The 22,527-nt window shown below is 33.5% G+C and overlaps 3 protein-coding genes and 1 pseudogene across 5 annotated transcripts; all 4 read right to left on the minus strand.

Annotated features, from left to right (window-relative positions):
• Positions 1-49: 49 nt before the first annotated feature.
• Positions 50-2,406, minus strand: LOC102607873 (uncharacterized; annotated as a pseudogene).
• Positions 1,086-1,936, minus strand: LOC127898665 (SNF1-related protein kinase regulatory subunit gamma-1-like). The gene is made up of 3 exons (XM_052432571.1): positions 1,730-1,936; positions 1,518-1,631; positions 1,086-1,391 (listed from the first exon to the last, which is right to left on the minus strand). Exons 1-3 carry the CDS (start codon positions 1,934-1,936, stop codon positions 1,086-1,088), a joined length of 627 nt encoding a protein of 208 aa, XP_052288531.1.
• Positions 2,407-2,557: 151 nt separating the features above from the next.
• Positions 2,558-8,315, minus strand: LOC102629211 (glucose-1-phosphate adenylyltransferase large subunit 1-like). 3 transcript variants are annotated; one of them, XM_025101668.2, is made up of 15 exons: positions 8,108-8,315; positions 7,456-7,721; positions 6,839-6,961; positions 6,443-6,613; positions 6,026-6,118; positions 5,809-5,892; positions 5,671-5,726; positions 5,365-5,458; positions 4,479-4,664; positions 4,205-4,285; positions 3,721-3,807; positions 3,539-3,643; positions 3,325-3,431; positions 3,173-3,233; positions 2,558-3,055 (listed from the first exon to the last, which is right to left on the minus strand). In XM_025101668.2, the coding sequence occupies exons 2-15, from the start codon at positions 7,687-7,689 to the stop codon at positions 3,023-3,025; spliced, it is 1,515 nt and encodes a 504-aa protein (XP_024957436.2). In that variant the 5' UTR covers positions 7,690-7,721; positions 8,108-8,315; the 3' UTR covers positions 2,558-3,022. The 3 variants fall into 3 exon arrangements, with proteins under 3 accessions (XP_024957436.2, XP_006487217.2, NP_001275823.1); XM_006487154.4 differs by having other exon boundaries at positions 2,558-3,039; positions 8,108-8,302; NM_001288894.1 differs by lacking the exon at positions 8,108-8,315 and having other exon boundaries at positions 2,938-3,039; positions 7,456-7,689.
• Positions 8,316-12,043: 3,728 nt separating this feature from the next.
• On the minus strand, positions 12,044-13,683 carry LOC102629500 (40S ribosomal protein S25-2). Its single transcript, XM_006487155.4, has 4 exons — positions 13,525-13,683; positions 13,352-13,426; positions 13,100-13,234; positions 12,044-12,298 (listed from the first exon to the last, which is right to left on the minus strand). The coding sequence occupies exons 1-4, from the start codon at positions 13,525-13,527 to the stop codon at positions 12,185-12,187; spliced, it is 327 nt and encodes a 108-aa protein (XP_006487218.1). The 5' UTR covers positions 13,528-13,683; the 3' UTR covers positions 12,044-12,184.
• Positions 13,684-22,527: the final 8,844 nt, after the last annotated feature.

The raw sequence follows: 22,527 nt of genomic DNA on the forward strand, positions 1-22,527 counted from the left end.
CTTTGCTGTCAGTCTTCGTCTTTGAAGCACATGGAAGGGAACGACTAAATGTCGTAATTGATGCATTCTTGTATACTAGAGTAAACCTTGGCCAGCGTATGTTTAAACAAATTAATGATCACAAATTATGGTTCCATTCTTCATCTTGCATCCAGTCTGCTCTAGAGCGGATTCAAAGAAGCCGCATCCATGAATACTTGAGTCTACACAAGGCGGGGCAAACTGAATGATCATGTCTCTCACAGTGAGCAAACCCGTTGCCTGCAGCAAATCATTAACTCGGAAACTGAAACTGCTCTTTGTCTCAGCCAGATTCTTCATAGCCGCCTTGAGGGTGTCAGTTTTCTTGTTGGTGACCGGCTGGTCCATTCTTGGAAGGAAGCTGTTTCTCATCCTGAGAGCCCCTGCTGAGAGAAGGGCTCCAATTTCTCGTTCAATGGTTGGATCAGCGTCTGGTTAGCTAGTCTCTATGTGAATGAATTCCGCTGCGGTTAGAGTCCTATGATTATTTCAAACATGTGTAAGTTTCTAAAGGACAAGAAAAAAGGGTATATGTCCAGAATATTATGCCTCTTACTTTCTTTTATGCAGGAGATTGTCATTCTCCAGCAGAAGATAAATATCACTTCTTCTTATCATACCAATCAGCCTCTTGGTTCCTCGATTCACAACCGCCATTGCATCTACTCAATTTTGACCTAAAATCCTAAAAGCTTCTGCTATGCTTTGGTCTCCATACACTTGAAACAAAGGATCTTCATTCTCAAATCTGAACAGGGAAAAATGGTTAGGTGCAAAAGCAGCTCAAAGTTGGCCAGTTTGAAAAGTTTGTTATGGAAATATTTTTTAGAATGTATATTCTGGTTTAGCATACCGGAACTCAGATAAAGGCTTGTCTGCGATGCCATCAAACCATTCTAGTCCATCCGATCGAAGCAACAGCTGGATTACTGCATTCTTCCAAGTTCCAAGCAATAAGTTATCCAAGCACGACATAAAACTATGTCGGATTGGCTATTTGTGTCTCCCCTAGCAGCACTATTGAATAATGAACAAAAAATACTTAATTTGGAGCGCTTAAAGAATCAACAATTCTTAATTACTATGACTAGTTGATCAAGAGCTGGTCTGCAAATCGGTGTCTGAACTTGCGGGGAACAAAAGAAAATTCTACCGCTGTAACTACGGTAACCAAATACTAGATGCTGATTAATAACTTGTAGCCAAGGTCCCTGTGTGACAAAACCAATAACCTTTGAATCAGGCCTCTCAATGACAGGCACCACTTGCAGCGGATGTTTCGAAAGCAGTAACAGAACATGAAAGAGCGTATCATCTAACCGCACAGGGAAAAAGGAGTCCCACAGGAACGATTTAGCTAGCTCACCAATCTGTTGTACTTGGAGCAACACAAAGTTACTATAACCCAATCTTGTAGAAAACAGTAAAAATAATTTGTTATCGAATTTGAAAACTGTTTTCCAAAACATCCCAATCATTTTTTAAACCTAAAGAACCTTAGTCTGGCCAACTTGAGGATTCTGTTCGAGCATGGTGAAGAAAACATTTTCGCCCACCTCACTGTCATCATTGGCATCGCCTGTGGCCCGGACATGAGCTTTTTCACATTGCTGGAAATTGGAATCCAATCAAAAAACGTCCTTAAGATTAAATCACCTTAGAGAAATTGATAGTAAAAGGGAAAAAAAAGAGAGAGAAATTTATACACCTCAAGAGACCAGAGAATTATGCTGGCAAAATCTATAAAACCAATATACCGATCCGAAAATCTGCCAATGGTTGCATCGGTGTCTAAAAGATCAGCAATTGGAGCACCTGACACATTCTCCTTGTACAACAAATGTACAGCATCTCTTACACTGTCCCCAGCATTCAGTTCTAACACTTGCAATTCTTCTTGATTTTGTTTTTTCATTTGAAAAGTAAAAACATAAAACAAATTAACCCCGATAAAGGTAACAGAAAAAAGGAAAAAAAAAAGATTGTATCATTTATGGGATAGTACCAGGTGAGTTCTTTATGCCAGGAATTGAACAGATTGGGATGTGATCAAGAAAAAGTTGAGAGCAGTGCCAGAATCTAAGTTCTGGTCTCTTTTTCTTATCATAAATGGGGATCTCTTTTTTTTCTCTAAAATGCCACCTCTTGGTTCCTTGATTACATCCTCTACTTGCCTCAAATCTTTCTTCTTTGTTTCTTGCATTGTACCAGATTTTTCTGCTTTCCCTTTTTCTTTTGCTTCTGGCCTTTGTTGATATTCTCTGTTTTTAACTTCTCTTTCTATCTCATGCATTGGACATGTGTCTATTACATTACAAACCCAAGTGTCAGCTGTCAGAGAAGAATGCATTCTTGAGAGTTGCCACTTGTCCGTTTTGCTCATGGGGTCGTTTAGCAATCTGTTTTGCCAGTCTGAGACCGCTTAGAAAACCTTTACTTATTCATTTATTTATGGCCTTTGCTGGGTTCAAGCAGAATCCTGCAGCTTTTAGCTCTCTTGTTTGTTTGCAAGGACTGAGATTGAGAATGATGCTCATTCACGAGAAGATTACATATATTATTTCTCATATAGCACCATGATAAGGTAAAATACAAGGCAATTTAGCATAGTCTGTTAATTAATTATACCAAAAGTTTGATGCTCTACACAGGAAGAAAAGCAGTGAACTGATCAGAATCAGTCTACTAATTTTATTTGAAAACTACTCGCATCTATTGTTGTCCTAGGCTCGTTTTATACATATAGGATAGGAGCTTCTAATATACATGTAGTATAAACACGCAGCTTGCTTCTTTCCAGGCCAAAATGCTGCTCTTGTGATCTTCATAGCTTCCTCATCAGCCACGGACATTACGGCTTTCCAATGCTCGATTAATCCCCATTTTAAACCAGTTCATGAAAGGTATGAGACTCATCTATATGACCATTCCATCTTCAATTGTTGCTTTCTCCATTATAATGGTGATTCCTGAACGAATGTAGAATCCAAGTTCTGGTCTATCAGCTTCCTGAACACCCTACAAAGCCAGAATACTTGGATGGATGCATAAAATTGAATATAACAGACTATCTAAATTGATGAAGGTTGTCAATTCTATAGCATTGGTTGAAAAGCTGAAAGGATTATATGGCATGGCAGGGATTGCTTACATCTTTGTTCACAATGACCACATCTTTTCCTATCTTCACATTCTTGTCAATTATGCAGTTCCTAAGAAAAAAATCATGGAAAAATCATTAGACCTGAACTGTCCATAGCCAATAATCTAATATGAGTTTCTCCAGCTTATAAATCCAGTTACCTGATTTTTGTATTGCGTCCAACCCCAATTGGGACCTTTCCCTCAGCTAACAGAGAAGCAATTTCCGATTCAGTTTGATAATAGTCTGCACCCAACATCACGGTGTCCTGGAAGCAAGAGAGAAATTATTCATTTTAAGTCAAGTGAAAATGAAAGTTATTGGTCTTCTTGTCAAGCTACTTCATATACAAAATGAGAGTCGATGATTACTCACCTTTAGCTCAACACCATAATCTATACGTGAGCGTTCACCCACTATTGAGTGCTCCACAGTACATTCCCTCAAGAAACATCCATGCGAAATTATTGCATCCTTCATCTGTGAAATACAGCTGAAGCATTATAAGAAACACATCCAAATGAAACCATGAAGGAAGCCCAGCTCTATCAACTTACCCGGCAGTTATCAATTTTTGTGGGCGGTAAGAAACGAGGAGAAGTGTAGAAAGGTGTCTTCGGGTCATAAAAATGGAACGCTGGAGACTGCATAAAAAGAAAGTCAATATCCACACATCATTCTAGTTTTAAGGAAAAGATTTGGTCATCTCATACTGTCGAAGGATAACCTTGTTTAAAATAAGCCCGTGCTATTAACAAATTGCTTAGAATATGGACTTGGTGTAAGAACAAAATAGTAAAAAAAAAAATTTCAAATTTCCCGTGATGCAATATACAATAACAGAAAGCCAACCACAAAATGACATAGAAAGGCATGCCATCAATGATTCGAAAGTACCTAAAATTTGTATTGGGTGAAATAATCACTACATGTGTTCAACTGTGTCCAAATATGTTAATGGTGCAAGTCAAATGACAAATGACCTAGAATCTTAAGGCTTATGAAATCAAGAGTTAATAATACTATGTCACTGAAACCAACCTCTTTGGTGAGGGCCATGTTAGCTTCATAGAAAGACTTTATTGTTCCAATATCCTCCCAGTAGTCTCTGAAGATATATGCCTGTCAGAACAAGTGAATGTCAACATATAAATTTTCATTCAGTCAGTAAATATCCTGGCTGGCAGAAATCAGAAACTAGAAGAGGGGGATTTTGTACTAACGATTGACAAAACCACTCTCCTACCAGTTTCATTGATGAATAAACAATTAAACATTTTTCAAGGTGATTAAATTCCTACTAGAGGTTTCTTACTTGGACATCATGCTCCATGATGGCGGCTGGGATGATCTCAGATCCAAAGTCATTGGATGTAGGATATCTCCACCTCAAAAGTTTTAATAAAACATCTTTTTTAAATACATAGACTCCCATTGATGCAACATATGGGCACTTCCTGGCTTCTTGAGGAGAGAATCCCAGAAGACTGGTATCTACTTGCTGCAGTAAACAAAGGGGAAGACTTACAATTAAACTGAAGTTTTCATGTTGGTCAGTATCATAAACATATGAATACATAGGTTAAAATAAAATATAGCTGATAATAATCAGATAAAAGAAATATAACGTATTATAATAATATCGACTTTCCCTTAATTAATAGGCAACAATGGAGAAATAGGATTTTAAGACATCTTTAGTAAGAAGGAAATGATTGAATGGAATTACAAGTTGGAGATGTTAGGACATTCGTAGTTATACAGAGGGCAACACTAAGCTTAAATCATCACTTAAAAATATAAAAGAGTCATTTCTATTCTTAAAAGATAAAGGTTTAGCAATAACAGATGAGTTGCACATGCTAGAACCAAGAAGTCATCTTTGACAATATTTGCATCATTTTTCATTTTCCATTAAGAAGGCCATGTGAATTTGATGTATGAGGATGCTGGGAAATCATAAAAAGTGGGAAAGGTTTTAAACATAGGACCCTTAGGTAAGCTTAGGGTAAAAAATGGTGCCAAAGTTTGCCCGTAAAAGTGCTGAAAAGTGATTTTAATCCATAAAATTCCATCAAGACCGAGGATGATTCTGTTACCCCATAGAATCAAGTAATAATAATACTAATATATGTAAATAAAATTATAAACCAACAAAAGCCCAAGTGTAGGAATAAGATCTGCTTGGTGCTGGTGCTCACCATAGCTTTCAGATTTGCACCGCTTGGTTTTTCAGCAAATTGGGCGATGCGGCCCATATTGTCTATCTTCACCAATCCATAATCTGATGCGCGGCTGGAAATTATCAACTCAAGTTTAGATGGAATAAGTAGCCTTAATTGAAAATGTACAAACCAGATGCTCTGTTTTACTTTTATGATTCTCTTGGCCAAAAAAAATCATCACATGAACCCAAACAGTTAAAATATTGCATCAGGATTGACATGTATGTAGTAGAGAAAAGGCAGCTCAGAGAAATACATCATAAAGACAGAGTGACTACAGACCTTTCACCTACTGCTGCACATGAAATTGTAATATCAGCATCTCTATCAACATGACTCTGTTGATACATTTACAAACAGGTTAGAAAAACTATCTAAAATGATTAAGCGAGTCCATCAATTAGGAAGAAAAAGGTATACCTGGATAAAATCCATATAATCCATTCGATAAAGATGATCCCCACACAAGATAGCTACATTTTCAATGTTCCTATTCTTGGCATCCTACAAGTCAAAATAATGTATCATATTCCATTCCAACTTGAGAAGAATGATGGGATTATAAGGAATTTATCTATTGCCGGGTGTGTTTTTTGGAGATGGCAAAAAAAAAAAAAGAACAATTGTCCATGCTTACCTCAAATACCCATGTAAATTGCCTCACGGCATCAGCTGTTCCTTGAAACCAATTCTTTCCAGATTCCCCAGGCGTTTGAGTGGCTGCTAGAACCTGTTTATAAGTGATTTAGTCATACTAATGAAGGATTTGCGATGAAATTGTAACAATACATGCACAGGTTATTGTAGCTTTATTCCTCTAAATTTTTTAAAAGACAAAAGTTCAATTTCAATTTTTTGGATTACTAACTACCATTGCTTTTCTGAATAAGCCGACACTTCATGAACTTACGAACATGAGGCCTTCTCCTCTAATTTATTTCACAATAAGCATTAAGATTTTACGACTTCAAATTTTACTGATGTTGGTGTCTATCCCAATTCAATATTTGAAATTGACAACACTACATCTTTATCTGCCTCAAGTTTTCTGTACCTCCACAAATCCATCCCCAAAATTGGTACCATTCCCGAAATATGTGCGTGCTATATGCCGATTGAGGGAAGCTGAGTTGAATTGGGTCAACACGAAGATCTTGTTTATGCCACTGTTGATGCAGTTGCTCATAGGGATGTCTATAAGCCTGTAACAGCCCGCAACTGGAACCTGCAGATCATAATAAACTATCACCAAATCAGATCTGAGGTGCCATGTAAATCCATGATCTCCAAAACAGTGGTGCAAGCATGATCAGTCATTTGATGGTACAATAGATTAATATTGGAAAAAATTATCTCCAAATAATTCAGTTTCATTTTCACTTCAAAATATCACAAGTTAATCATCATCTACACTGTACACAATTTGAGCAGACAAATAATATTTTCTTACAGCTGGTGTTGCTGCTCTTAAGGTAAGAGGAAAGAGCTTAGTCCCTGCACCGCCACCTAAAATGATCGCAGCAACATTTTTCGGATCTACTCTTCTTCTCTCAAGCCTAGGTGGTGCTAAGGTCTGAAATCAAATCACGAGAATCAAAATGAGACTACTTATCAAACAAACAACCCCATCAAACACTTTATAAATAAAATAAACAAAGATCTCTAATCGTAGGATGACTACAAAATTATACAACAAAAAAATGAAGAATCAATATTTTCAATAACAATGAAAGAACGATTGAAAACCCGTTATTCAATATTATGGAACATCTCTATTTCTTAAGAAAGAAATAAAAGATTTTTTTTTTTTAAATACGGAATCCCTAATTACCAATTAAACATAAACCCTTTTGAAATTTTGGAAGGAATCCATGAGAACACTGGTTAAGCGGGTATTATCAATATGATTTATCTCGGATTAAATGGGCTAGATTAGTACCACAAGAATGGTGAAATAGAGCCAATCAACACTGTATGGCTCAAAATAAAGATTTCATTAAATGAGATTCGTATGAAAAAAATGGATTAACTCATTGCGAGAAATTGAAACGATGGAATCATACTTACCATAACCTCATTGGGATGTTTTGATGTCATAACAGCATAAGCAACACCGGGTTTGACCTTCTCATCTCTCTTTTCAGCTTTCAAACTTTTTTTCAACTGCTTAGTGCAACCATCATTGCTTACACTCCCTCTGATCCTCTCTCCCCACAACGCATTATCTCCAATTTTTGAACCGTATTTGCTAGCTTTCACCACATGGGTATTAGCTCTCAAGCCCACACAACAAGAATCCATTGCACTTGCTTCACTTCCAGGAGCCTAACGCACTGTAATTTAGAAAAAAAAATAGAAACAAAAATAAAATGGGACTACTTATGATGATGGTGATGATTACACGACACACTCATACAGGAACTGAACCCGAATCCCAATAAAGTATAAACTCTAATCTAAGTAACCAAGTAAAGTAAAGATCACATAAAGATAATCCCAAACAAATGGAAATGAATCAAATGACAGTTGTATTAGTACTATTAAAACATTATAACAACTACACTTAAGCGACATGATCAGAAAAGTAACTAAACCAAACTAAACTAAACTAAACTGAACTGAACTAAAAAGAACTAAAACTAACCCAGATCACGTTATGCATTAAGAAACAAGTTTCTTAGGAAAAAAAAAAAAAACCAGACGTGGAAAAAGAAAGTACCAAATGGGGTGATCAAAATCAAATGGTTGAAAATGGGAGTGAAATGCGTGAATTGAAGATGTTGAAGGTGGCGGTTTTAGCTTTATGGCTTGTGATCCCTTCACGATAAATCCGGCAATCTTGGTATTTATATCAGTATTGAAACTATTAATAATTGAAGTGTGAAATTTAAAAGAATAAATAATGTGACTCTGTGACAGTGACTTCTCTCAGTCTCTCTTTCAAAATGCAAATGACACAACGACTTGTGCCATATACATCGTTCAAGTTTCTAGGCTCCTCTTCTGCCTATAGAGAAAGCCATTATAAGCCAACCAGCTGTTCATTTCAAAGCTAATGATGTTCATATTGCGTCCGTCAAAATGAAAACTTTTTAATGATAGATAGATTTTTTTTCTTGGCTAATGGCTCAATTGGCAGTTTCCTTCAACTTGACATATGGCCAATTATCAGATAATGACTTCACTAATCGTCAAGATCAATAAGCATGATTACGGTTTCCAACTTTCCATTTCTCATTGAAAGGAAAAATATTAATGCCGCATTTAGTCCTAATTTAATTGAACAATAATATGAGATTTCAATCATTTGTGCTGGTTATTTCCCCTACTCCTAGAAACTTATCGCCGGAATTTTTCTTTTTCTCATATCTTGAAAAGAGAAATTATAATTATAAATATGCAAAATCTTGTCATGTGGGTGAAATGTGACAAATACTTAGACCTTATTGAGTTTTTAAAATCTCATGCTTATTTTTTGTTTGCAATAACGTAGCCACAATTACAACTTTTCTGAAAATGGAAAATAGTGCCGCTATGATTGTAAAAATATTTTTTTTTTGGGGATAAAAAAATAGACAAAATCATGTCATATGTGGTGCATAACTTGTCAAATGGATGGATGAATTTAAATTAATTTTTTTAAATCACCGTTTCTCTAGAGTTCAAACTTAGATATCAATTAAATAAAATTATTTAAAAAGCATATGTCCAGACTACTTGCGAGAAAAGATCTGGTTGTTGAGAAAATACTTTCTTTTTCAATTAGAAAACTTTTTTTTGGTATTTCATAATCACCAGCTAATGAATCAAGTGGCCTCAAGTGGCCAATGCCCAAACAAGTAGACTCATTAATCAAAAACTGCACTGCTAGTGAACAGAAATCAAATAATGAATACCCAACCTAAATGGACGATTCTGGTTGAATTTAGCACGTGCACATGGCCCACCTTCACCTCACAAAAGTTCAGGAGCATATTTGTCTGTATTGAGGTTTATAGTATAAATAATATACGGCAAGATTGAAGATAGGAAAGGGATTGATGATGGGCTAATCAAGTTTGCGTTGGTGATTATAACAACTAAGAAGAGTCACGTGATGATGATAGCGGCTCTATTAGTCTTGTGCGGCTCTCTCTGCCGTACACGTGTTTGTTACTGAATGGACGGTAGCTGTTGGGTGAACATATTATACACAAAACGGAGAAATTCTTTTATCCTGTTTAAATTAGGATGATCAGTAAAATACCGTAGGTGCCTGAACGATCAAAATCATCTTCACCGTTTGCTTAATTTGACAAAGCAAATTGTATGCTTTTAATTGCTACATGGGTCTATAGTGCAACTATGGTACCGTACCACAACTGCACTTAGCCATTAGATCCAACTATTTAGTTATTGGATTTCTCACTGTACCTAGATTCAATGATTAGGTACAGCTGTGATACGTACTACAATTGCATGATAGTTAAGTCTTTGCTACGTATAGGAAAATGAAATCGACGACATGGACTCATCATCACTGTGGATTTTGGTGAGATTCCCACAATCCAGACTCCCAATAAGAAAAAAAATAAAAATTGCATACTAGACATTGATAAGGGCTGAGCAGGATGCTGAGCCTAATAGTAAAATCAAGTACAGAAAGAACAATCTATTATGTGACAAATTTTCACGTGGCATGCTTGAAAAAAATCAAGAAAACGCCCGCTTCCTTTTGTTTGTTTGTTTGTTTTTGTTTTTGTTTTAGTTTTAGGTTTTCTCGTTGGCTATTTTTAACTTAAAAACTTCGCAAGGGAAAATTAATTGTACAAAATTGGGTCTTTGTTAAGCATAAACCTATGGTAGAGTTTGTTCTATTTGGGATCAGCTTGGAATTATTGTGACTAATTAAATAAATTGTTTTTATTACGGGTGGGCGTCGTTCAGGTTGGTTTCAATCCGTTAAGTTTAACAAGTTATTTATTATTGTTGTTGTTGTTATTATAAACAATTGATTTTTTAAACTATTTCTCGATCTTATTTTCTTGATCAAATGTTTGATTGTCACATTGTGTAGTACATAATTTAGTAAATTTTGGTCATAAATTTTAAATTTAAAAAGCAAGTACATAATTTAATAAATTTTATTCCAAACATATGGTTTTATTATATAATGACCAACATAAATATAAGTTTAAATTACTTTTTATTTTTTATAGCATATTTAATAAATTATTTAGTCATACTTTTGTTTTTTTTTAAACACATAAAATTATCATGAAGTCATAATTAGCTTTCATCTAAAATTATTCATAGTTCAAAGAAAGTTTATATAATCGTATGCAAATCTTATTCATTCTCATAATAAAAAACAAAAGTAAAATACAAAAAACATGAATCTATTAAATCAAAACTATGATACTAGAGGAAACGTATATTAGTTCTAAGCTGATTTAATTATAGCAGTAATATAATATCTAATGGTCTACACATCATAGTATATGAAAAAAATAAAAAATAATTATCTATTTGTTAAATTATTTAAAATTGTAATAAAAACTTTAAAAAATTATAATGACTTATCAAGTTGCCCATAAATATTTAAAAAAAAATACTATGATCTAGCTACTGTCAAAATGAGAAAAATTATAAAATAAACTTTTATAAAATTTACCAAATACTACTTTTATTAAAAAAATTATGAAATAGACAATTTATTGAGTTTCAACCTCAATCTCAATTAGGCGATCCAACAACAACACAAATGTTAAAAACGTGATTTCTACCTGACACTCACAACAAACGAGTGGTGATTTGATTTCTACTTAACACTGACCAAAATGCATCGTAGGGCTACAAGAGTCATGGAATTTCCAAGAAAAGCACTTCATTATGAAAGATTTTTAGAGCAAAAATTCTGGGAGGTTTTACTAATCCTTCCAAGAACTCAAATCTTGGAAGAATTTTTCATCAGTTGGATGTGCACAACTCAGGCAGAATCCATCACTATGAGACAAAGAAACATGTGGCCTGTTGTTCACAAAATACTGGCAGTTGATATGAACAGGGCACAAAACACATACAGATTTTGGATTAACAGTGTTTAATTAGAAAAAGAAACCCCTCACACAATCTCAAATGATAAGAGACAGGGACAACAACCAGAATATATCCTTGAAACTCAAGATTTAATACATGGCAAACCTATGTGACACTAAAAAAATTGAAAATGAATAAGTGATTTTACCAAGAGCATCATTGCACAACTTCCAAACAGGACTTTCTACTGAAGCTGCTCAGTGCTATAATAACTTGGATTACCTAATAAGAACTTCCTCCACATGAAAAATAAAGATAAATTTAATAAGAACTCCATCCACATGAAAAATAAAGATTTGCACTTCCAGCAAAATATTATAACACCGTCTCTACACATAAGTTGTGTCCTACACACACTTCATGAATAGATATCAAATCAAGTCCAAAGATTTGGAAGGTCATCAAACCACTGGAAGATCACAACTTGACAATTCATAAAAACAATCCCACATATTAAGCCTGTTATAACAGAGTTTCTTTCCTAAACATCCAACAAGTAAAAATAGACGAACAGGCATGCAACTATTCCGAAGGAACTGAAAAGCACAGAAACATTTTCAACAAGTAAAGAAAATCCTCATCAAACAAGAAATGTAAATAAAACTCTAAATTATACTTGTACACTCTCAAATAGATTCACAAGAAACAAAAATAATAGCAGTCAAAACACGGCAGAACGAAACTACATATAAACTAAGAAGCAAATATCAAAAGAGACTTAGGTGTTGGTTGCCCTAGTGTAAATCTGCTGGCTTGCGTGAGCAGACACCATCCTGATCAAACCTCTAGCCATAAGCTCTCTTATTGCCTTCCTTGCAAGCGATCCATTAATCTGCAAGAAGATCACAAAACCAAATAAGACAATTCAGCGGTGCAGGGCATATTACTTGTGCATAAAACCAACAGGAGAATAAAGAAAATTAAACAGCCTAAACAATTACACAATGATAACCAAATAACTCAAGTAAGCCCAAGAAACAAAATATCATAGGCTACCATTATATGTAATGCAAATCCAATCTTAAAGTACTTTGCTAAGGTAACATGTAGTCCAAATGCTATCATATAATGGTAACTTTGACATCCACATATCCATATGCGCCCCCCCCCCCCCCTCCCCCCAACAAAAAAAAAAAAAGAGCACTCAAAACTACCATCAAATAAGCAGTCATTTATACATTTACTATAAGAAAATAGCATAAGAAAGCAAGGTGGAAAATACAAATGTTTGCCAAACGCTTAGATTTGTAGCTTGAAAGCCACAACAAATAGACAACAATACCAAATGGAGCCTAATACTCATATACAATGATTGTCAAATTGCTCAAATAAGCTCAAAGGATCACCCTACTACAGCCTACTTAGAAATATACAATTACATGTTATGCAAATTTATTATTAAAATAGCTGAGCCATCAGGTAACACATAACCTACATGTTACATTCTAAGTTCAATAACCAAACAATAGCTAACCGAGCAATAGCTTTCTATGATATGAGACTGTAACTTAAAAATCCACATACCCATATCACAAAAGTTAAAAAATAAATAAAAAATCACCCAAAACTACAATCAAATATGCGGTCTAATACACGTGTAATATAGGGGAAAAAATAGCACATAGTAAAATACCCTTAGACGATCGGAGAGAATGGAAGGAGTGATAAGCTTGTACTTAGGAGCCTCGGACAGGAGCTTGTCATAGGTTGCCTGATCAAACAACACCATGTTGTTCACTTTCTCCTTTTGCTTTCCCTTGCTCCACTTCTGTTCACATTTAAACCAAACCCAAAAAAAAATAATATAAGATCACTAAAAAACAATTTTTTTTTCAGATAAAACGAGTTAATGAATCAGAAGGACAAAAGGGCAATCGGGTATGACCTTCTTCTTCTGCTTGCCGCCTCCGGATTTCGCAGGCTTTGAGGATGGAGGGGGAGCCTTGTCCTTCTTTGGAGCCTATAAAACAACTCAAATAAAAAAACAAAATATCAAACAGTAAATTAATCAGATGGGTAATTGATATTCAGAGGTATTCTCTGATTCTTGAGGCGTACCATTGGATCTGATCAGACAGAGAGAGAAGTGGAGAGCTCTGAAACGAAAGTGAGATGAGGGAAGAGAGGCGAGGCGGGCGGAGTGGGTGTTATCTAACCCTAGGGCATAGAATGGATTCGTTTTAAGTTGCTTTCAACGACGCCGTATTTTGGTTTTGGATCAAAGCCCAATCGAAGAGCCTTCGGCCCATTAGACCCCATTTTCAAAAATATAATTAATTTTTTTCTTTTAAATTAATATAATTTCTCTGTATAGTGTATACACCATTTTAATTCTCAATTTATCCTTACTTCTACTTCATTTCTCTTCTCTGTCTCTCATCATTCATAAATTAAGGGTGAAACTGTGAAATGCGTTGTCTCTCTTCTTCTTCTTTTCTTTCAATTGTATTTTCAAATCATGAAATCAGACCACAAGTTAATCATTCACAAACAATAAAAAAAAAAAAAAACCAAAGTAAATAAATGAATTTGCACATTGGAGAATATTTATTAAATTTAAATTTTTAATTATATTTTTACACATTAGCAAGGGGGGATTCAAACCCCTAACACGTGATTCGTGTCACGTGCTTTAATCCTCGAAGGTACAAGCCCCACCCCATCTCGACTAAATTTATTCTCGAAAATACCCTGAAGAAAAGATAATTCTCTCTCCCCCAGTCATTTTTATTTTGGATTAAGAAGATGGGAAAATATTTTTTTTATAGTTACAATTAAGAGCGCAGTTGTTACTAATATGCAAAGTAGGAGAGGGGATTTCATAATTGGGGTTGTTAAAAGACAAATTTTTCAATTTTTTTTTTATTTTAGGAAATTATCAGCCATATACCCTTAAATGACACTAGTATCAAATGTGCTACAACACTTTTTGCTTATATCACTCGTATACCCTAAGTTGACAAAAGAGTTCTGGCGTCCACCTTTCCGTTTACCACTGTTAAGAACTTAACAGAATTTGAGCAAAATGACTATTTTACCCTTTAAACTCAAAATGAGGTAAAAAAATAAATTTACCTTGAAAATTAATGTAAATTTTCAATACACAATTTTTTTATTTTGTTATTAACAATATATTTTTTTATTAAAAAAATATGAATTATTAATGGTACATATTATTAACAATTATCCATAAAAAATATTCATCTTATACCATAAAAAATTATTAACAACATATTATTTACAATTATACATATTATACCATAAAAAATTCAAGTTTGAGTTTGGAGGAGTAGATCTTCAATAATTTAGGTTAAATTTTGGAGGAATATATTCGGTTGTAAAGTAGTTTTTTTTTTTAACAATTATTAACAATTATCCGATAAATGGGATGACATGTCATTTTTATAAAAATATATCATATGACATGTTGTTTTTTACTAGGTAAATGGGATGACATGTTTTTTTAAAAGACTAGATTACCCTTATGATGTCAGCGCTCGCAAACAGCAGTTAACGGATTGGTGGACGGAAGAATTGTTTTGTCAACTTAAGGTATACGAGTGATACACTTGAAAAATATTGTAGCACGTTTGATACTGGAGTCATTTAAGAGTATATAACTGATAATTTCCCTTTCATTTTTTTCCTCATATTGCAGATATAATAAGAATAAAAGATGTCAAGGGGCGATTCAGTATTGTTTTGTAACTAGTATTTTCATTTCAGATTTTAGGATTAAGTGTAGTAGCAAGGGTATTTCTGAGCTTGCTTTGGTTTTTGATGGAAATGTTACAAGGCTTTGGCCCCATATTTGTACTTGAACATTAGCTATTATTTCTTACTCTCTACTCTCGTTCCGGGGAGAGACAAGAAACAATAAATTAACCGTAGACAATTGAGCGAGAAACAAAAAAAATTGAATTCAACGTTGGGATTATGGACATAAAAAAAAAATTACAAGTTGGTTTGTGCATTTAGATAACTTATGATTTCTTCTAAAAAAAAAAAAAAACGTAACTCATGATCTGGATTCGTGTTCTTCTGGGTGCCAAATTCAAATATTCTGAGAAATCTCCTTGTTGAAATATTATCCATACCCAATTTCATTGAATCGGTCATCACACTTTTGAAAAGATGCAATCAAATTTTATATGTTATGTTTTATGGTTAATTGACTTTCTCAGTTCCCACGTAACATATTTGATTCAATTATTCTTCTTTCTCCCCGGGCTCTTATCACTTGGGTCCTTGTTGTTTGTTTAAAAGAGTTCAAAGACTAGAGGTTTCGTGGGTACATCACTCGACTCCTTCCTCTTTGCATTTTGTTTATGTCCTTTGAAGTTTGACCATTGCAACTAGTGATCAGGCAACTAACATAACAATGAAATAATATTTATATCCTTGGATATCAATTGCGTCATTCCTGGTTGCATTTTGTTAAAATTATGCGGTTTTGAGGGGGAAAAAAAGTTATTCTCATATAATACATAAATAAGATTGTCACAAACTATAAATCATGCTTACAATTTCTTTGTTTTCTTCGTTAACATATGAGATCTTGGAGAGTGGTTGAATCTGCCCTTTCATTCCGTCTGAGTTACTGTTTGTGGGTATTATCTCTTGTTAGTTTATCTGAATACGTTCTATTGTTACCAGGGGGAGACATCAGAGAGGCATTTACCTCAAGAAACCAATACGGTGTAGTTTACGATATCATTCAAATAGCAGGGTATTGCTCGAGCTCGAACCAAAATTTGTTTTTGACTTGTCGATTTCATTTGGTAGTTAGGCAGTTATGGTGAATAATTTTTCAGCTTTGTCAAACATGTTAAGTTTTGATTTTCTCTGTTTATTTCGTCACAGCCATCCATGACCATTTTGCTCTTTCATCACTTCACCTCCGCGTCCTGTGTCAATTTTGATGTTCTTTTTCATAAGCGCTAACATATATGTGTATATATATATATATATATTGATATTGCAGACAAAATGGGATGATGTTGATTGGGATCCTCTGTTTGAGTTGCTCAAGGAACCCCGTTCAAATTGAAATTGAATTAGAACAACTGCCCCTTATACAACTCTGGTTCCGATACTGAACCAAAAAGACTATTGCTTCAGAATGAGAAATGTTGGAAACTCTACTCATGTAAATTATTTGCGCATTTTTCTATTGAAAAAAAATAAATAAATCACTCTTCTCTGCAGATTCACGTAATTAGCATGAGGAGGAAGCCAGTTACCTCTTATTTCTTTCATTTCAAAACTATAAATCAGCTTATGTCTCAAGTTCGATGCAGTGGTTGTATGGACGCCATTTGCAAGACTCTGTGGTTGTATGGACGCCACTTTAATTCCACGCACCCTCCATTAGTCCATTTAATAAAATATTTTGCTTGTTACAAAACCCTGCCGATACTTAAATGCTTATTTTTTTAAGAGAAAATCAAACAAAATCCAAAACCATAGCTCACCAAAATCTCCATAACAATCTCAATTTGATTCATTTCTCTATTCCACTTTTCCATTAAAGTAAAAACACACAGTACTGAAATTCATTTCGATATTAGTGAGGGAGATTAAAGCTAAGTAGGATGATTGTATAGGATAAAACATGATATTTTCTTGAGCTCATAACTCAATTTACAGGTGTATATTTAGAGCATATAATATATTATTTCAAACTAGACAAACTAAAAATGATAAAATGATCATGAAAAAAATGGAATTTCTAACTCGACCATAAGGTTAAATTTATATATATTTTATTTTATGGTTAATTTTCCTTCTCAATATTTTTTTTCTTATTGTCTCTTTATGTATTAATCTAGGATCTACTTTCTCTTGTTGCCAAAGAGAATTTTTTAAAGGAAAAAAAAATTCAAACAGTGTGAAGATCTATAAACAAAAATCATTAATTTAATTTATTTTTTGTGGTTGATGTGAACCACTAAATGTTGTGGTATTCGAACTGTTTTACGCTACTTAATATACAAGGATAATTTATTATTACTACTACTACTACTTTATAAACTAGTTTTATAATCTTGGCATAACTCATAAACCAATTAAAGGAATCAATCAAGTCAAGGTAAGAAATTTGTTTAATGACGGTTTTAGTCGTGGGAAGGAATCATCGCTATGATTATTTTGTTTAGAAACTAATGTTTACAGAAATAAAAATCTAAAATGAAGAGACACAAATAGAAAACAAAGGAGAGGAAGTATGGCTAGCAGTGCTATGAGAAATTCTACCGTCAACCAAAGCAAGATGGAGAAAGAAGAAGATAAATTGATGGTACCAATCAATGATCAATGATTACCAAATATTGTTGCTAGTTGTTGACTTTTTATTCTAGTTACCATCAATCAAAGATAAATTAACACAACAACATCAAATAATTAATCAGGCGACACGTTAAATAACAAATATATTAGATGGGATAATAGGTGAATTTAGCCTATAAATGAAAACACGGCAACACATAAACAAGAAGTTATATTATCGATTATTGTTTCATTATTCAGCAGCTATATATATATTATTGTTTCAAAACGTGCATATCCCACTAGCTGCCATGCAAAGGCAGCAAATTAAGCTCCCATGCACACGGCTAAATGCTTTCTACCAGTGACGTGCAGTTGGTGCACATGCACCTGCCAGCTTCGTCGCAGTGACATTTTCCTCCGGGAATAGCGGCATTGCACGGACGAGTACTACACCATGCCTCAGTCTTTTGGTTCTACAATTGGAGCACTTTCAGTAACACATAAAATAATGCCCATACATTATAATATAATATACTTCTATATACATTTGGAGGAGAAAATTTGATGAAACACATTAATTAATCAAATTGTATCCAAAGCATACATGCATAACAACATTTAGGTAGCGTTTACTTTTTGGATTGGATTGAGAATCCTGGGGAGTGGGAATCCTAGGATTGGGAGTGTGGAGTGGGAGTGGGAGTAGGTTGTTTACTTACACTGGAATGGAAGCATGGAATGGAGATCAGAATCCAATTTATGTGTTTACTTTGTCTTGGATTGGGAGTAAATAGTTTTAAATTACAATTTTATCCTTATTTAAAGAATTATAATTTTTAATTACAAAACTAATAAAAAATATATTTAATGAATAATATTTATTTTATTATATTTGTAAATTTATTATAATTATTAATATTCTTAATTATGAACAATAAATTATTAATTATAATTTTAATATAAAATGAAATGTTATTTTATTTTATTTAATATAATTATATTAAATTTATTATTATATAAAATAATAATATAATATTATTTAGTACAAAATTAATATTTTCTTAGAATAAAGTATTTATTATTATTATTAAATAAATATAGTACTATTATTTTTAAAATAAATATAATAATATTATATTTATTAATTCTCTATTAATATAATAATATTATTTTAAAATAATTTAAACTTAGAATCAATGTAAATTATTATTTAGTTAAATATAATATTATTATTTAAATAAATATAATATTATTTATTTTATTTTATTAATTATAAAACATAAAATAAAAAAAAGGGTAGAAATGGGAGAGGTGGGAGTGGATTCCCACTCCCACCTCCCCCAATGGGAGTCCCACTCCCACTCCCCACTCCAAAAATGGGTGGGGCCCACGGAGTGGGACTCCCAATCCCTCCCCATTTTAAGTAAGTAAACGCTGGAGTAGGAGGAATCCACACTCCTCACTCCCACTCCAGCAAGTAAACACATCATTAATATATTTAGAGCCACTTACCAAAGAAAACAAGAAGGATGAAGAACCCAAAGAGAAGAGCCTTGCTATCAAGGCTACAAAGGAAATCCTTATTTTCTCCAAGGATATGATGGTAAACTTCTTAGCTAAATATTCATATTCTTTAAAAATAAATTGCTATTTATTTATTCATTTATTTTTTTTCAAATAAGGGATGATTGTTTTGTGGTTTGGAAATCTGAATTTTAACTTATTTATTTTTTTAATTTTAACTTATTTATAAACCAACTTATTAAGGGGTATAGCCAGCCTTGTTCAGTTCCCGAAAAAGTGTAAGTTTGCATTTGAAATATGAATATTATTTAAAATTTAATCTATGCCAATCATCTTAGCTAGTCACCTCAGGTTAACTTTTGAAAAAGATAAGAGGTTCAAAATTATATTTAGGCTCTAAGCACTCCTATCTTAACAATAAATAAATAAATAAATCATCTTCCCCTCTCCTCTTATCTTACATGTATTATGATTTTCTCTTGATTTGAGCACTCTTGAATTTTTAACGATCTTATACCATGTGTCATGTAGTAATAGTGTATGGATATAATTTAACTTTTTTTATATTTTAAATTTATTAACCACCAACACGTGAATTTTTACTTATGAGAACTATAGATCAGGAACAAATCTTAAGAGCACTTGTCTCCTTATAAAATCTAAAATAAAAAGTGATTTTACTATACTCATGGCTCGTGCAATCCTCTCACTTAATTAATTCTTTTTATCTAATTAATTATTTTTATTGATATTGTTTAAGAATCGTGTTTGCTTGGGACTTTGGAGCTACTTTTTTGATAACTCAATCGACATTAGTGAATGTAAAAATGGTGATATCTAAAACCTAACCAAGTTTAGGGATGACTAATATGTTGATACAAAAATTTGGATCAATAATAAGAGTTGAGAAAGAGTTCGTTTACTTGGGGAACAAGTGATGAGAGAGCTTGTTGTTCTTAGAATAAAGAGCTTGGTAGTCGGAATCATACAAAATAATAACCCATCAGGGGTTGCCATGGATGTTTTTGGCGTAGACCCTCCGATATTTAAATCAGAAATCGAGAGTAGCTTGACAACAAATAAATAATGATAGAGAGAAGAGTGTAAGAAAAAAAGCTTGGAGGATATTACGCACCCCGCCTCCAATATGCCTATCTCTTATGTCCTACCTAGATTGTCTTGCTACTTTTGAATGGTGACCTTCAGATATAAGAGAAAATAGTCATATGTATAGTTAAATATATGAAAACTTATCTCCTATGTTGTAGGATTCGGATTTGACAAGGATTAGGAATCATATTATTTTATCTTATTTGGATTGGGATATATTGTTGACTGTAGATCCTTGGGCTTGGGTTGGTAAAAATATCAGTATAACAAGGGCCCCTAGTTTATAGTATTCACAAGTTTATGAGTGAATACTGTAAACTAATATAGCTTACATAATAGATTTTTTTTGTCCTCCCTTATTGTATATCGTGAAAGTATCTCGAATGTCATGAGGAAATCTATAATGACATGGGGACAACTTGAATGATACGAAGAAATCTCGAATGTCACGAGAATAACTTGAATCACATTAGCAAATCTTGAATATCATGAGGACATTGTCATTGAGACGAGAAGATCTTAAATGTCACGAGAATAACTAGAATCACGTGAGTAAATCTAACTAGAATCACGTGAGCAAATCTTGAATATCATGAGGACAACTTCAATACACGAGGAGATCTTAAATGTCACGAGAATAACTTGAATCACGTGAGTGAATCTTGAATATCATGGGGACAACTTCAAATGACACGAGGAGATCTCTAATGTCACGATATAGGCCATAGAAATAATGTCGTGATACGGGCAATATGTTTAAAATAAGGCCACATCAAGGGCCATTAAATCAAGATAATGTTGCGTCAGGGGCTATAAATTTTACAAAACATGCCTAAAAAAAGGCTAGGTATCTTGTATTCAAGTTGCGACACGAGCGATAATAATTGAGACCAGGCCTTAGACAAGGGCCAAATTAATTGAGATGGGGCCATAGAAGAGAGCTAAATCAAATAAATCGGGCCGCAGATGAGGGCCGAAATAATTGAGATCGGGCCGTAGATGAGGTCTAAAATAATTCTCAAATCAGCCACAATAAAGGCCAAAATAATTCAGAGTGGGCCGTAGATGAGTGCAAAAATGATTGAGATCGGGTCGTAATAAGAGCCGAAACAATTGTGATCGGGCTGTGACGAGTATCGAAATAATTGAGATAAGGCCACAGATGAGGGTTGAAATAATTGAGATTGAGCCGCAAATGAGGGCTAAAATACTTCAGTTCGGGCTGCAGTTGAAGACAATTGCGTAAATTAGTAAGTGTATTAGTTGACATAAGTAATATAATGAAGATTTAAGTATTGTCGCACATAGATTTTTTATCTTATTAGTTACTAAAATTATTCTAACCCTAGTTTATTTGAATAACCGAATAAGTGAATTTAGATTAAAAATTAAATAAAACTAAATAACTAAAAATTAAATAAAGATGTAAGCAATAATAGAAATCATCAAGAGATTAAGGCACTATGACATCCAATTTCACTATAACCACTCCAATTTAATCCTCTATCTATGCTATTAAAGTTTATTACCCATGTTGACAATGAATTTCTCTAATCTATTCAATATCCTCTCTCGATTAATCTAAAAAATATCCTCACATATTAGCCCACTTATCTTTATGTGAATTTAAATATGCACAAATTCATTAAGTTTTATGAAAATTCTTAGATAAAATTGCATGAATCACGTTGGCACATCTCTATCTTTTATTCAATTTATGGTATCCATTGCATAGAGAAAAAATACACAAATCTCCTCTCAATCTCATTATGTATCTTTAAATCATTTAAATATTGGCCAGATATTTAAAAGCATTAAGCACAATAATAAACATTCAATTATAAGATCAATTTAAGATTGCGGTTGTTGATTAAATAAGCTGCTTTTACTGTGTGGATGAAATAAGCAACTAAAAAGAAAAACTCAATTCTGTCTTCAATCGGCCTCGCTTGCTCTCGCGCGGCTATTGCCTCTCTTCGTTTTCTCCCGGCTTCTGCCTTCTTCTCTTAATACTCGTTCTCCTTCTATACAATAATGCCAGCTGCCTTTTTTAATTCCGAAGTTACCAAGAATTTTCAATCCCAAAATTGCACATCACATGCTTGCCATTTAATTTATCAAGGTGCTCTCCACGTGAATGCATGAAATTGAAAGTCA

The sequence above is a fragment of the Citrus sinensis genome, chromosome 8, assembly GCF_022201045.2.
Source record: "Citrus sinensis cultivar Valencia sweet orange chromosome 8, DVS_A1.0, whole genome shotgun sequence".
NCBI classification, from domain to species: Eukaryota; Viridiplantae; Streptophyta; class Magnoliopsida; order Sapindales; family Rutaceae; genus Citrus; species Citrus sinensis.